This window comes from Python bivittatus, unplaced genomic scaffold (genome assembly GCF_059951505.1).
Source record: "Python bivittatus isolate LINGU-HERP-01145 unplaced genomic scaffold, Pbiv_v1 ctg000850_np1212, whole genome shotgun sequence".
Lineage (NCBI taxonomy): Eukaryota > Metazoa > Chordata > Lepidosauria > Squamata > Pythonidae > Python > Python bivittatus.
In genome coordinates, this window is record NW_028277112.1 from 19,262,932 (window position 1) to 19,279,391 (window position 16,460).

Sequence of the window (16,460 nt, forward strand, 5' to 3'; positions counted from 1 at the left end):
CTTAATTTTGTACTATTTTACCAAAAAAAAGAATCAGTGGACTTAGTTAAACAGCATAAAGTTTTTGATATCTTAAATCACTTTCAAACAATTACCCTGATGGAATTCATGACAATACCAATTCTGGAAAACTATTTAAGGAGGACACAAATTTTTAAAGCAACATATTGCTTTTAATAACTATTGAACAAAAGCTAATTGCAAGCATTGCAGAACATTTTTAATAGCAATGCTAATAATAGCAGTTTGTAGTTTATAAATTTGATGGATTTTGCATTTCATGATAAGCAAGCTATTAAGGAATAAGGCCATACTGAAATTCCTCACTACTTTCCAGTGTAGTGATTTCAATGAAATGGTTTGTACATTTATTGAGTTTCTCCTGTTTCCAAAAACTACTTAAAAAGGGGCATATATACATTTGTAATGAATGGTACCAGGGCTATTTAATGCAAAGTGTAAAATGGAAAGCAGGAACATAGACTTCAAGTTAAATATATCTGGCTAGTTTTCTTGCCTGCCAGACAGAATGTTAAACAACTAACATTTGCATTAAGAAAATACATAACATGTAGCTTGTTGCAAGGGAATGTAGACTTGCATATAGACAAACAGAGACACAGAACTCTTCAAAGCCCACTGAGCTGCTGGCATAAGTGCGATAGGTACTATATGAACTAGATCAAAGTGTTTCATAGTCATCTCCGCTTTTCATATTCATTTCATATTTATTCACAGGACATGAGCCAAAGTTTAATTTTGATATGTCTTCATGTGAATCTCAGGAAGTTAGCAGTTAAACAATTCAACTGTTACTGTTCCAATTTATTTTCATTACTTGTTGACATGTAGTATGAGTGCATAAATGAGAATAAATGCACACACACACGTAGTACTTCTCCTCTGAGGCCTGGCTGACATACTACCACTTGAGTTGATATCAGGTTTTGACATTCCGTAAAGATTAATTTCCCTATTTATTCATTTGTAAAGTATCTAAAGTTGAACAAGCAATAATTACCCAACAGACAAACATGGACTCTATGCAGCTACAGAATTTATCTAAGCCACCTAGGCTCTGGTGAATCAGGTGGTGTACACATTTAATAAATAAATAGACCAACTTTAAACATCTGCTTCTGTATCTGCAAATGTGCCAAGCACTCTTGCTGAATTTACTGAAAAATACTATACTCCAGATTCTTCAGTTAGATGAAGTGGATTCTTTGTTAACACAAGGCAAAATAATTGTAAAGAGTTTGCCAATAATCTAAGATCATTGGGTTAAGTCACAATCATGTCTGTATGCAGCTGCAAGACTGCTGTTCTAGAATATGTCTCTTCCATGTGCTCAGCATGGTCTGAGAAAAAGAAGAGATATTGCCACACAAAACAATGGCTTCAAATCTCCTTGGAAAATGCTGTGATAGGGAAGTATTTATTTATTCATTTGATTACAATTTAGATTTATAAGGCTGTCCAACTCAACAATGACTTTGACTAGCATACAGATTTAAAAAGATGTAAAATTTAAAAACAAAACAATAAGTAACATAAAAGTAAACATAATGGAAGGAACTCTAACCAAAACAGACACTGTGCACCAGATAGGTACACCCTGATCCATCCAGAGCTTGGTGAAAACAACAGGTTTTCAGAAACCGTTTACAGGCTTGCAGGGTCAGAATAGTCTGAAGTATATGAGTATACACTATTCCAAAGGGCAGGTGCACATCTTATTCCCCACAGATTACATTGTTTAAAGGGCACAAAGCATACCCACTTTGTCAGATCTTATGGGAAAGGCAGAAATGATCTGTACCTCTTCCCAGCTGTCAATTCTGACCAAAACCAGCCACAGTTTTCCTCCTTTCTCTAGGCTCAATTCCAGTAGGTGTTGGGGGAAGAAAGATGTAGCCCTAGAACCTTGCTCTGCAGAATGCCTATCCATTTTCTCCCCACTTTTGTTTAACATTTTCATGAAACTGCTGGGTGAAGTCTTTTGTTAGCATGGGGTGAAGTATCATCAGTATGCTGATGAAACTCACTTGTATATCATTACCCTGGGCCATCTAGGTGATACTGTCAAGTATCTTTCTGAGATACCTTTCTCAGTATCTGGAGGCTATGTGGGTCTGGATGGGGAGGAAAACACATGAATTCAATCCTAGCAAAACTCAGTGGCCATGAGTTTAGCCTCTTTGAACTTAGAGATTTTTCACTGCTGGCTCGAGAAGGGTTGTACTCTGCCACTCAGAGCTGGTGTGCAATTTGAGGGTCCTCTTGGAGCTTCTGCTCAATGAATGGTGGCAGCTACAGCCAGGAGGACCTTTGTAAAATCCATCTTGTGTGCCAACCATGCCCATTCCTGGATCAAAAGGCCCTGCCTTAATCACTCCCTGGTTGGACTATTGCTGACTTTTAACATCACATGGAAGCTGCAATTGTCCAAAATGCAGTGGTGCAGGTAATTATGGCTTTACCACAGTGTCCCATATAAGTATTTTATGAACTATGCTGGCTTCCAATAGGCTTCCAGGTGCAATTCAAGGTGCTGGTTGTCATCTACAAAGCCCTACATAGCACAGGAGCTATTTATTTATTTATATGGCCCAATGATTCTGGGTGGCATACTAGTTTAAAACAGCAACAATTTCACAATCCAAACCACAACACCCAAGGTTAAAACAATAATCCCCACTTATTAAAAAAACAAAACAAAACTTTAACAGAGCTCACCTAACTTCTGACTTAAAGCCTTGGGGAACAGCCAGGTCTCTGTTCCACATGCCTTCATAGGATGGGCGTGCTCCAGGTCCTCCCCTTGAGCCAATGTATTCTCATGGGACCAAGGGAGCATATCTTTTCTGTTGCAGTATCTGCCCTTAGACTAATCCTGCTCCCTCATATTTGCATAGCCCTGACCAAATTAGCCTTCATGAAAGTTTTAAAAACTGGGCTTTTCTCCCAGGTGCTGGGCCAGGATGATAGATGAATCTGTTTTCTGAGAGGGGAGTGTAAAACTGGTGAGCTATGTGATTTTTGATGGGATGGCTTATGAATTCCATTTTTATACTGTATGGCTTTTAATTTGCAATGTTGCTTTTGGATTTTTTATCATATACAATACCTGGAATCACAATGATATAAGCTGGGCAACTATATAAATATTCTAAAGAATTAAATAAGAACCATACTACCCCCATATCTCTGTTCCACCAAAGATAATCCACAAGTGCAATCAATTATCTCCATACTGTGTTCCACCCTGAAACCTGATTCAGATGGGTTCAGATAATTTGCTTCTTCCAGAACTCTCTGGAATTCTAGTCCTACCACCTTCTCAACAACCTTACCCAAAAAGGGAAGATTGGAGACTGGATGACAATTGTCCAAAATCATTGGACACTCTCTTTAAAGAATGATTTTACTACTGCATGGCTTCAACTACACATCAACTCCTGGAAGGTCTTAATTAACCAACAGGGATGTAGTTTTAATTAAACAAGTGGTCAGACTAATAGTCACGAAAATCCAAAGTCACAGGATCAAACACTTCACAGGTAACAGGACCTGCCCAGGCAAAATCTAACTCAGAGTGGATCCAAGCAACTTTATCTGCCAGATACCTAGGGTATTCTTCACACAGCCCTGAAATATTCTTGTGACCAATCCTTCTAAGCAGGGAATGGGCCTGAAATGTTCTTGTGACCAATCCCTCCTCAGCAGGGAATGGGTCACTTTGAATGGGGCCTCTGGCAAGCTATCTGCTGATGCAGTAAGAGCAGAAAAAAAATCTCGTTTTCTACCATGCATTTATTTACTAATGCAGGTGTATGGATTCTTTGGCAATTGACTTGGAAATTTGCTCCAATTGTGTTTTGTATCCCCTTTATGTAATGAGTTAACACCTGCAATGAGTTAAAAAAACTCTTCAGCCTTAAGAAGATTTTTACTGTCTTCAACAATGCAGGCTTGTGGCATTGGTGGAGCTACCATACGCAAGTATTGATGGAATGGAGGATTTTGGAATAAAGAGACATTATGCATGCCCCAGAATTGACCTTAACTAGTTGCTAAGATCAAAGTGGAAAGATAGGCTGCAGCTGTGGACCTTGTTAACATTCTTTCCCTTTGAAATTGACAAGGTTTATCAGTTAAAGCTGGGAAGAGGGAAAAGCAAAAGTGGACAGTGGGATCTCCTTGGGGCAGGAACAGGCTGTGCTCACTTGCTAACAAGAAAGAGAGATAAGAAACCAACTATCTCATTTTTCCCTTGGCAACATCCAGCACCCACCTTCTGGGCATTAGTACCCACCTTTTTTTTAGGAGTGTTTTAACTGTGTATACCAATAAAATTGCATTAACCAAAGGTGTAATTATTTTCTGATTGTAGCTGTTTAAAAACCCAATGATTTGCATGGGGCTTTGCGCTTTACCTGGAAAACTTTCCCAAGTGCCCTTTCTTCTGCAGAATAAAGTTATTAAAGAGATGTCTGACGTGTGTTAATTGGCACGCATGCCAGGTCCAACGAATCCAGAGTTTCCTGGGACAACAATTCCTGGTGCCCAACATGGGGCTTTGCCTAACAGCTGTACCTGGTTCATGGCTCCAGTTACGGAGGGGAGGGGAAATCAACACTCGTGGTCAGTGCACACTGGACCCAATTATTCCAGGATTGCTGATCTTGATTCCAGCCCCAAGTCGGATGGTCCAGGACTCAAAGGCATAATGCCATCTCTGGAAATCTCTACCAAGAGTAAAACTGATGGGTTGTTGAGGGCTCACCTTTTCAAAGTTCTTCTGCACATTGACAGGTGAGTATCCTTGGCTTTGAAAACCACTGTTAGTAAGTCCAGTGTAGTCCTTAACACCTGGGGATGCCACAGTTGAGGTAGAACTCACCAGCATCTGGGGAATGCTGTGGTCGGGGTAGAGCCCGCCAGCATTTGGAAAGCCCTGCGGCTGGGGTACAGCCCACCGGCGTCTGGGAGGTGCCAAGGTTGGGGCACAGCCTGCTGGCACCTGGGGTATCAAGGTTGAGACCCCATAGATATTGCTTATTATTGGGTCTTGGGCAGAGATGAGTAGCAAACAATATGTGTTCTGGGTAAGGCAAAAATTTGAAGGGGATGCCCTTGGGGTACATGCTGTCAGACTTCAGAGAGCTGGGAGGTGGTGACCCTTTAACTAAATGTCAGCTAATATGGTTGTGTAAAAATGTTTGGCTATGGTATAAGCTGGAAAGTGAACTTAGGTGACCACCTGAAGGATCCATGGATTATAGCACCATAGTGCAGTTAGTGCTATTTGGTAGAAAGGTTGGAAAATGGGATGAGCACATGTATGCTGAGATGTTTATGACTATGTGGAGAAATAAGTCGATGATGAAAGATTGTAAATTAATAGTCCCAGCTTTAGAAGATAAGGGGAGGAAACTAAGCCAAAAGTTTTTCAGGGAGATGAAAACTTGGCCAGGGATGATGAGGGAATGCACCACTAAACCCTGTAAACTCTCTGCCACCATTATATCTCTCACTGCAAAATTGACAATATGATGATCCAATGCCTAGCTTGCCACCACTGCAGCCTGCATGGGTTATGCCCCCGTGGCTATAGAATGATGCCCTACAGGCTCAAAACCACCAAATGGGTTTTTCTCCCCCTCATTTGAGACAGGACAGAGCCAAACCAGGGGATTATAAGGGAATAATGCCTTTTAGACAAGCACCCCTCCCTAATCAACAGTTGATTCATGGACAAATGCCACAGACTATGTCCATAACCCATTTTCCACAGCTGATTTATGTAAGTGGAAAAACAATGCCCCATCTAATTGGGATGACTCTGATCGAATGCATTCTTTGTTTTAGCTCTATTTTTAAAACACGCCAGCCAAATTGCGTTGATTGTGTGAGCTTAATGGATGTTCTGTTAAATCCAGAAGAAAAAAGAATGTTAACAGAAGAGGCTAAAGAGGAATGTCAAAGGCTTCATACCACTGATAATAATAATGAACCTGCTGAAGCACAATTATTCCCTGATGAAGACCCCAACTGGGATGACAACAACCTAGATCACAGAATTATGCTAGGGAAACAGAAGATGTTTGTTAGTGGGACTTAAAAAAGGGATTCCCAAGCAGAAAAATATGTCAAAAGTGTACCAAGTGAGGCAAAATCTGGATGAAGATCCGGACATTTTTCTGGAAAGAATTTACAAGGGATTCAGGCAGTTTACTGATCTGGATCTAGAAACTCCCAATAATCAGAGAATGATTAATTTGCTCCTGATATGCGGAGGAAATTACAATAAATGGAGGGAGCTGCTGCAATGCCTATTTCCCAATTAGTGGAGATTGCTTTTAAAGTTTACACCAATTGGGACAGAGTGGAAGAAAGGAAGGAAGAGACAAAGACTAGAAAGTAAGCCCTGTTTCTAGCTGCTGCAATATGGGGGAACTCCCCAACATCAGTGGGATCTCCCCAGGGCAGGAGCAGGCTGCACTCGCTCACTTACAAGAAAGAGAGATAAGAAACCAACTACCTCATATTTCCCTTGGCAACATCCAGCGCCCACCTTCTGGGCATTAGTACCCACCTTTTTTAGGAGTATTTTAACTGTGTACACCAATAAAATTGTATTAACCTATTATGTAAAGATTTTCTGATTGTAGCTGTTTAAAAACCCAATGATTTGCATGGGGCTTTGCACTTGATTTGGAAAACTTCCCAAGTGCCCTTTCTTCTGCAGGATAAAGCTATTAAAGAGATTTCTGCCCTGCATGTTAATTGGCGCACACACCAGGTCCAACAAATCTTACAAATCTGAAGTGATTCTTTTATTATTTTTTGCCAGTGTGGCTCTTGTCATACTGAACGAGTTAGTGTCTGTTTCCATACCAAATGTCTGTTTCCACACTGTCTGTGTCTATAGTGTCTGTTAATTAATGAAAATTAATTTAATAACTATTAAACTATAATATCACTCAAATAAATGTTTATTTAAATAATGTACTTTAATCTTTTATTTTGCTCTGCTCTCAAAGTATAAAATGGACCAAAAAATTCTTTGAAGGAGAATAATATCAAAAGTTCTTCCCTGTTCACTCTTGTGGCTATTATGTGTTTTCAGCTCACTTTTTTCTGTTTTCACAATGCTTAAGTGTCTACTTGTACTAAAACAACAAGAGCCCACTACATGTAATTCCCACAGATGAAAAATAGTGCTATGATAATTCTGTTATAGCAATATGGGGGCGGGGGTAGGGAGAAACCCTCTGTTGAATAACTCAAGTGTTCATTTATTTCCTATGAATACAAGATATGTACATTCCCCAAACCTATGGTGATTTTATTTACAGAACCTAATTATACCAAGTTATACTAGGACATCTTCAGAACATAAAAACCTGTCCACTGCAAAGGTGCAAAATCACTGTGGTTTTCTGACTCTATACAGCAATGATAAATTTCTGTATACTCACAGATGTAGAAATATTCCCGGCCTGGCCTGAACTCAAATCCTAATGAGAAGGGAGTGAAGAGTTGGAATTTTTCTGAAAACTTCAATGGTCCATTTGGAGAATGAGGCCGATTGCACTCCCACCTCTTGAAACCTTTGGAGGTATGATCACAGGAGCTGTAGCCATCAAAGTTCACCATGTAAAGTATATACCGTTCAGTCTTATCTTCTGGCACCGAATCCTCATAATGAGGACAGAATACATCCAAATAGTCATTGATGCAGACATCAATATGATAATCTCCTCGCTGGAATCTAAAAATAAAATCAAGACAAAACCAACTCAGGCAATTTTCTAAAAAATATATTACACCTTAATGAAATGGAGCAATTCCTTCAGTAAAACATTTTTTTTTCCCTGAGGGACAACTTAAGTAATAATTAGATCAGTTGTTTTGAATTAACTGTCCTTGAAAGGAAGGGCCTCACCCAGTCAGATCTTTCACCCTTACAAAATTATTTCTGTACAATAGTCTATTTCCCCAATCTGTTCACTTCAGAAGTGAATCTCCTGAAGTGAAGTTTTTTTTTTTTTAATTAAACATGTGTTAGGGTTGGAACTTACATAAAGTATAAATACCTGTTTGCAAACAAACCAGGATGCATTATTTTTGTATCACAACCAAAGCTAATTGCAGGGATATGCATTTCCTACAACGCTTATTCATCTTGACTTTTTCTTAACAGCTGGCAACAGTTAAGATCCAAGAAAACCCTAGTATGCCTTTGAAATATTTTTGAAAAGCAATATAATTCCATTGCCAAAGTGCAGAGAAGAGATACTGCTGTTCAGATAAAAGAATTCCAGGCTATGAATTATCAGCACTCACCTGACAGTTTGGAATGAGAGCCAGATGAGAAAGGCAGTACAAGGCACTTTTACCAATGCACTTTTGTTATCAGCAGTGGTAAGCAGTATTAGTTGCAACAGTTGTAAGGCTGTTTCTGCTGTCATTGTAATAATGCAGCAGCTTAGTACTAGGTAAGGCTAAAACAATTCATTTCAAACTCTTAGCAGGATACTGCAGGGTGAATTTGTAAATTGCCCAAGATATTCTTTTAACATACAGATTGCAGCTGAATCTAACTTGGTAATACAGTATTTGCTCACATACAAACTTAGGTAGGATTTGATATTTAGGGTGATATATTCTTGGAATATTTATCAAACACATTTGCTGTACAAAGTAGACAAGTTCCACTGGGACACACTATTCAAATGTAAGCACCATCAGCCAACAGATTATGATTGTATCATACAGTCCCTATTTTACCTAAAATACAAAAACTATTTTGTTTTCTGTAACAGTGAGTATATGAGAGGTATAGTACGATTTCCTGTTTTTCTGAAAGGCAACCATTTGGCACATATTGCACATACTATGGATGGCATATAGCTATAGATAATATAGATATAATTTATTTATTTATCATAGGGGCAAACCTTCCCACCATGTATTTACTGGTCACCACTACCTTATCATTATCTGTGGCTTCTATTCCTTGACAGCAGGCTATCTGTCAAATGCACAGAGAGTAATAAAGACACTGTGACATATTTAACTATAATGATCCTTGTCACCTGAGGCACATATTTTAAGCAGCTGATGGATCTGAAATCTGCCAACTGGATTCTTCTATTTAATTTGGGAAGAAAAGCAGTAATAATATAGCTTTCTCCAAGGATATAGGCAGAGAAACCTATTTAACCCTTAACATTATTTTGCTTCTGAAAAACAGGCTTTTAACAGAAAAAAATTGGATGTAGTACAGAAAGGAAGTCCAGATAAATTCTAATTCTGCCAATACACACTAATATATAATATATATTTACTTTGTCTTAAACATTAATGTAAATTAGACATAGAGTTTTTCTTCACTGGAACCCCCAATCTCTCCTCTCCTCTCCTCCCTTCCACCCTTCCTTCCTTTCACAAAAAAGTAGCTGGGATAATCTCCCTGCCTCACTTTATGGTCATGTCTAAACTTTATCAGCAAAAGGGAAGGTTTAACCTTTTCCTATATCAGTAATTCCTCCTCCCCAATATTGCAATTTGTCCTTGTAAGTATGGCTATTCTGTTTCCAGTGGTTATATTTTACCACTGAGAGAAAATAACTGTTTTTTGAAGGAAACAGTAAATAATTAACTTCTTTTCTCTGTCTTCATCTCATCTGGGGACACACACACAAAGAGGCAGGATGGCAAAATCCCCATCTTGACAGTAAGGTCTTATACCACATCTACTCTGATCCTTAATCAAGAGACCTCACCATAGTACTCTAGTAACTCTCTATAAAAATGCTACATGAAATAAATGGCTTTGATTAACATTCTACTTTTATTTATACTCTACTTCCTACGGCAAAGCATCTCAGAGTAGTTGACAATAAAAACAGCTATAAAAACATTTCACTATAGTAAAACAATATTCAACAAAAAGTAAACCATGCTCATTAAAAAGTAACGGTTGAAAAATATTTAACATTCATACTAAGAATGCCTGGGTAAAGAGGTATATTTTCAGCGGGTCTCTAAAAGCTCTTATAGCAGGTTTCTGAATTTCAAGGTGGGGATAACATTCCTGAGCACAAGCACCACCATACAGAAGGCATGCCCACAAGCACCTGCCAAATGGAAAACAGCAACTCTTGGTTCATGTGGTAAGATCTCCGCTCATACCTATTTATCTCAGTCACTGCCCAGATTTATAACAGTGACAGTGATCTAACAGTTCTTCTGACCCCAAGTTGCTTAGCATCTTGTATATCACAACCAAAAACCAGAACCTGGTTTGGTGGCTAAATGGAAGCCGGCACAGTTCTCTCACAACATATGGATGGCCAGATGCCCCATTCAGCATCCTAGCTGCTGCATTCAATTTGGAATAAGTGCAAATGTAGTCCTACATAGAGGGTATTATAGTAACTACGTTGTCCCTACCCAGGAAGAGGTATAATTGGAATACCAACTGAAAGTGGGAATTGATACTCCTAGGCACAAAGGTCATTGTTCAGTGGCAATGATGACTCTAACCCCCTCCCCCAAATTATGTACTTGTTCTTTCTTAGTGCAATCCCATTCAGAACAGGTAAACATCCCAATTACTGAACCCGTGAACACTCTACCACCACACCACTCCACATCATTCTATCAGGATTCAGTATCACTTTATTAATCCTCAAAACCCTATCACTGGATCCAGATATTGGTTCGGGGCACTCACATACCAATGCCACCAATTTTCAAAGCCATTAAACACTGGGTACAAAATATTGCCTTGTTATAGCATACCTACTATAATCCTGTGCCATTAAAAATGTGAATTGCTTTACAGAGATGTGTAAATTAAATTACTAATATATTTGGGAAAACACCTAAATTAAAAATACAACAAATTGTACTCTCTTCCAAACTAACGTAGTGTGTACGCAAAAGTTGAAATGTACTGACAACCTTAAAGGATTTTATTTAAACCTATTTTTATACATCCCATCACAATAATTTTAGAGAACCCTCCTTAATTACATGCTTACATGAATGCCTAGAAAGCTAACTTCTTAACATAGTTCTTTAGGCATTAAAAATAAATACCCATCTATACTAAACCAGGTGAAACTGTAATTTAATATAGAAATACACCAGCACTTTCTCCCAAAAAGACATGTTCAAGAACTAAAACAAAATGATCCTCCTAATAATGCCATTTGCCTTCTTAGGCTATCTGTTTTGTACAGGAAAGCACAAAGCTGATCTTCAAATATAATTGACCTTTACAGTTTAGGAAAGTGATATTCATACAACAGCACAAAAACTTGCACACTACTGAGAAGGAGGATAGGCAGTAGAATTTTAAAGAGGCATACCAGAAATAGATAGTTAAGTAGCTCCCAATCTAAATTATCTCTCTAGCAACCAAATGAGAATTTATTTCACTAAAACTCACACTGATATTAGACCCACACAGATTAATTTAGGCCAGCAATAAAGTTTCCTAGATGCTTGCTATTTGTTTCAAAGCCAGGAATGCTGAATGTGGTGAAAAGTGCCCAATGCAGTACTTTTAAACAGGGGAATGCACATATGGACAACATGGTTTGCAATTAATTCCAACAGTCTGTTTATCTGTCATTACAAAACATATGCACCCTCAGTACTGTGTGCCTTTTTTTCATGACTGCACTTCTGAGGGATATGCAAATCATGACTTGACTCTAATAATTCTATTGGCTGTGGATTGAAAAGATAATCTATTTAACTATTCAGAATCTTTTAACATTTTGCATGCATTGATCCCTTTCACATTACTCTCTTTAAAAAAGAAACACCATACAACCATGCATTAAAAAAAAACATAACTAGACACTAATTGTCCATTATCACATAGATGGGGAAAAAAGACAATAGCTTCTGCTTGGGGCTCTTCCATACAAATCAAATATATATTAGTCACATTTTGCATTTTAAAGTGCATAGCCTAACAGTACAACTTCTTATTAAACTGAGTACCCCCTATTTTTTGCTTTCATAGCAGGTTTTCTCCTTCAGCAGATAATTTGCTTTATAGACAAAGAACCCAGTTTAACATGTTGATACATATTCAAAACACTGCAGTGATGCTGATGCTCAAATCTCAGATCCCTCACTATCAGCGAGGACAAAATAGTAAAAATAAGGGTAGATTTGAAAGTCCCTTGCAATACACCACAAACAGAGTTTTAGACCAGAGACACTAACTCGTTTAGGATGACAGAAGATTTCACTGGCTAAAGTACACTACTACAGATGCAAAACAACTGTATTTTTATTTACCAGACATATATACGCCTATCTGTGCATTGGGTAAAATTATAAAATTAGAGGATGATGAAGAGCAATGGTGTCCAGAGTAGGAAAAAAGCTATTTACAACAGCAGCTTTGGATGATATCCTAGCATGACATCTAATGTGACAGAATTGTTTAAAAAGTAAAATATTGTGATTATTTCTAAATTAGTTTAATTAGAGCTACCAGAATTGTGATGCAAAAACCTGGATAATCACTAGAGAGCAGCAAAGGATCCTTTACTATATATTTTGCTGCCCTCTAGTGGTTGTCTGTATTTTTGAGCCTAGATCTAATAGCCCTTAGTTTAATGTATAAACCAACATTTAACCACTTAGCTACACTATGGTTCTCATAAATAATTTTTAGTGATTTTGCATAGTACTTGCAGACTTAATGAATTCAAACTCATAAACCATCCAATATGCACAGTCAAATACAGTGGTACCTCGGGTCATGAACGCTTCTGTTCACGAACAATTCAGTTCACGAACAGCACTGTTCACAAAATTTTGCTTCCGTTCATGAACTCCGCATCAGGTGACGAACAGGATCCACGGCCATTTTCCCTGCTGTGACACGTGGTCATGGTTTCCTGTAGGGAGGGGGACAATACAATATTGTCCCTCCAAACAATAACCGCCTCCCCACCCGCCTTCCTGTCCTCCACACCAGAAGTCGCCTCAAGCAAGGTTAGTGTTCTCTCTCTTCATACTGTACTGTACTGTACTTTGTTTCATATTTTTGTGGTTTAAAAAAAAATACATATGGTTCAGAACGGATTAACCGTATTTACATTGAACCTGATGGGAAAATTTGATTTGGATCGCGACCAAAATGGGTTGGCGACCAAATTCGTAGGGGTCAGAACGGATTAACTGTATTTACATTGAACTTTATGGGAAAATTTGATTCGGGTTGCGACCAATTCGGGTCGCGACCAGAGTCACAGAACGAATTAAGTTCGTGACCTGAGGTACCACTGTACTACCCAAAATGAACTCTGGACTTCAGTTCGTAACTCTATTGTTCTTCTGAATCATTAATTAATTTGCATTAATTTGATTTTTTTTCTCAACATACTTTCTTATTTAACTACTCACTAGACCCACTGAAAGATAACATAATTTATTTACAGTCATTGCAAAAATAGTGTTTGGTTCTATTTTTGAAAATTAAATTATGCTAAAGCACTATTCAGAAATAGCCATAAACTGTTTTTATGCTCCTTTCCTCAGATACGTATGGTCCTTTCCTCAGATTTATATCGAAAGCAGTATAGTAGAAATGTTCAAATTAGATTCTAATTTATAGAACATTGTAATAATCAGGCAAACTGTTAATTTCAACTTATTTTCATTACCCCACTCTTCTAGGCACACAAGTAATCGTATAGAAGCAGAAATTGCATTTTACAATTGCTTAGTTTCGGATCTTGGAAATCAAGCAGGCTAAAATAATTAATTTAAGATAGAAGGAACCTGGATCTTTAGGTTGTCTTGCTTGAATTCCAAGATATTCAAAAAGGTACCTCTGCAAGTAAAGTAAAATGGCACACAGTGAACATAATGACATAAAAATCATGCTCAAACCTGGAAAGCAGTATCTAAGACAGAGAAAAACTTCTTTTGTCATTAAGTCCTTGGTATTCAATTACTATTTATCTGGGTAATTAAACTTAGGGAAAGAATGCCAGGCTAATTGCTAGATTATGATAATTACCTGTCTCTGTTATGCTGCTGATCAAAATAAAATACAGTCCAGGCACAGAGATGTAGCTGCTGTGTAATAGTTAGGCTTCCATAAGTAGCCAGAACATTTTTTTAGTTGATCATTACAAATCAGGCAGGGAAGCTTATCATTTGTAACTTCTCTCACTTTTTTCTGTCACTCTACTGGAACAAAACTCCAAAAAGGTTGTCCCTAAGCTGTTGCTCTGATTGGCCCATTGCCATCACTATAACACAACTGAGCAGAATCAGGTCCTTGCAAAAGTTGATAGAACTTGGCACTGCTGCCTCATAATAGACTAAAATAAGTGGATTACACTTGCACAGAATCTTCCTTCTTGTTTTCCATTCATACCAAAAAGCCAAAGAACTCATATTATCTTCTTCTCCTACAGAATGCTTCATAGAACTGAATGGACAATCCACAGCAATGGAAGAAAAATGCAGCAATAACTTATTTCACACATCTTCAACTTCAGTTACACTTAAACAAAATACATTTTCATATTACTAAAGCTTCAAAACAAAGAAAAACACACACAAAACAAACAGAAATATTAAATCATAAGGCACAGTTAGCTTAGTCTTCCCCAAATTTGACATCCTCCAGATTGGTTGGCAGTGAGACTGGAACATCACAGGGTTTTTAAGATAACTACTAACAGGCTGATATGAAAATACTCTGTCTGAGCAATGTTTCTGTCCTTCTGAGACCAGTGAGATAATGAAAGTTGGTTTCATAAAATATTTATGAGATATCTAGTATGCAGCTTTTAAGGAGTTCACCAAACAGGGAGTGTGAATTCTACGTCTGATCAGACCAAAGCTTGGTTTTTTCCAGAAGTGTAACAAAATGTGCCATTTCCTGCCTCACACATGGCCTGCTGGTTGGCACCATTTAACATGCCCTACTTTGGTAAAACCTTTCAGCTATTTAAGAGCCTGGTTGGAAGAGAAAAGCTGATGAACAGAAACAATTTATACTTCTCAAACCAAAAAGCAGGTTGAGTTTGAACAGAAAAACAAATCAGTATTTAACTGGGAAACTCTGAAACACCAAGATGTATTTCAATCAAAACCTCGTAACTTAATGGAGAATTTGCAGTCTGGGGTGGCATGTGAAACATAAACCAAAGCAATATCTACATGAAGCTAAATATAATGGTTTTAAGAGCATATCTGTATACTATCACTTCTCAAAAATGTAGATCTATTTCTCAGATTATACAGGGTTCAATTTTTATACAGTGGTCTCTTGCATTCTAGCTGACAATAAGAAAAAGAAGGAAACATGCTGAGATAAAACAGCCATAAAACCTTAGTATTTCCATAAAATACACAATCAAATCAACATCTATTTCCCATTTATAAATCCAGCCTCTTTAGTACCATTTAGTTCAATGCTGCAACTTTCCTATAATGTTTCCTCTTATTACTTTCTTTCAATTTTGATAAAACTACACTTTGGAATAGAATGTGTACGCTAGACAGTCACCCTTCAATAAAAGTATACATAAACCTCTTCCTGTGAGAATTCTTGCTCCAATGTCAAGAATAGCACACTTGTCCAGGATGCGGAGTTTCAGCAGCACTGAAGATAATAGAGAAAAAGGGCAAGAAGGGGCATATTCGTGCTGTGCAACATGTCAGAGCACCAAATCCAGAGATGAGGCTCTTATCCTCAAATTCTCAAAATGACTCCACAGCTTTAATCCCTGAAGTAGCATCTTCCACCTAGCTATTGATTTTCCATTGCTGTGGGCATTTAACTTTGCAAGTAGGATGGAAAGAAAAGGTGGGGGGCAATTGTACAAGAGAAGTTCTTATTCTGTCAAAGGCATCAATTAGACTTATCAACTGAACTTTATACTGAGTCACATAAACTGCAGGGTATCTCATCCCAGCAGCTAAAGCCAGCCAGGGATTTTTAGTCTGTCACCAGTTGATATAAAGGTAACATTCCAAATTATACCAGCTTCTTTGGCCAGATAATTTATAGGTATTTGTGAATTTCTTTCCAAATACTTCCTCAGCATCAGCCCTGACAGTTGTATTTGGAGTTCAATTCACAAAATTGACTCAAATTGAAGGAAAATGGCAAAACCTCTGGATAATATTAACACATTTTCATTGTGATGTCATTCTCCCATGTTCTTTTTCCTGACCCCTTTCTTCCAGTTTTGGCCATAAAAAAAAAAAATATTACGCAGATTTAGTTTATTCCTTCTCTAATTTATTGTCCTTTTGTAACTTTTTAAAATTAGAGTTTCCCAAATTGGTGTCTACCAGATTCTAGAACAAGTAGCATTAAGGTACAATAAATGCATCAATCAATGCATCAGCCTGGGAAAGACTGGTTTTCAGATTTGCAAAACTGATAT

The 16,460-nt window shown here is 37.8% G+C and overlaps 1 protein-coding gene across 4 annotated transcripts in view; it reads right to left on the bottom strand.

Annotated features, from left to right (window-relative positions):
* EFNA5 (ephrin A5) overlaps window positions 1-16,460 on the bottom strand; it is a 232,086-nt gene that overhangs the window by 37,928 nt on the left and 177,698 nt on the right. For all 4 annotated transcript variants that reach the window (XM_025163010.2, XM_025163011.2, XM_015891512.3 and 1 more), the window contains one exon: window positions 7,488-7,780. In XM_025163010.2, coding sequence (XP_025018778.1) covers window positions 7,488-7,780 — 293 coding nt within the window. The remainder of the gene's footprint in view (window positions 1-7,487; window positions 7,781-16,460) is intronic.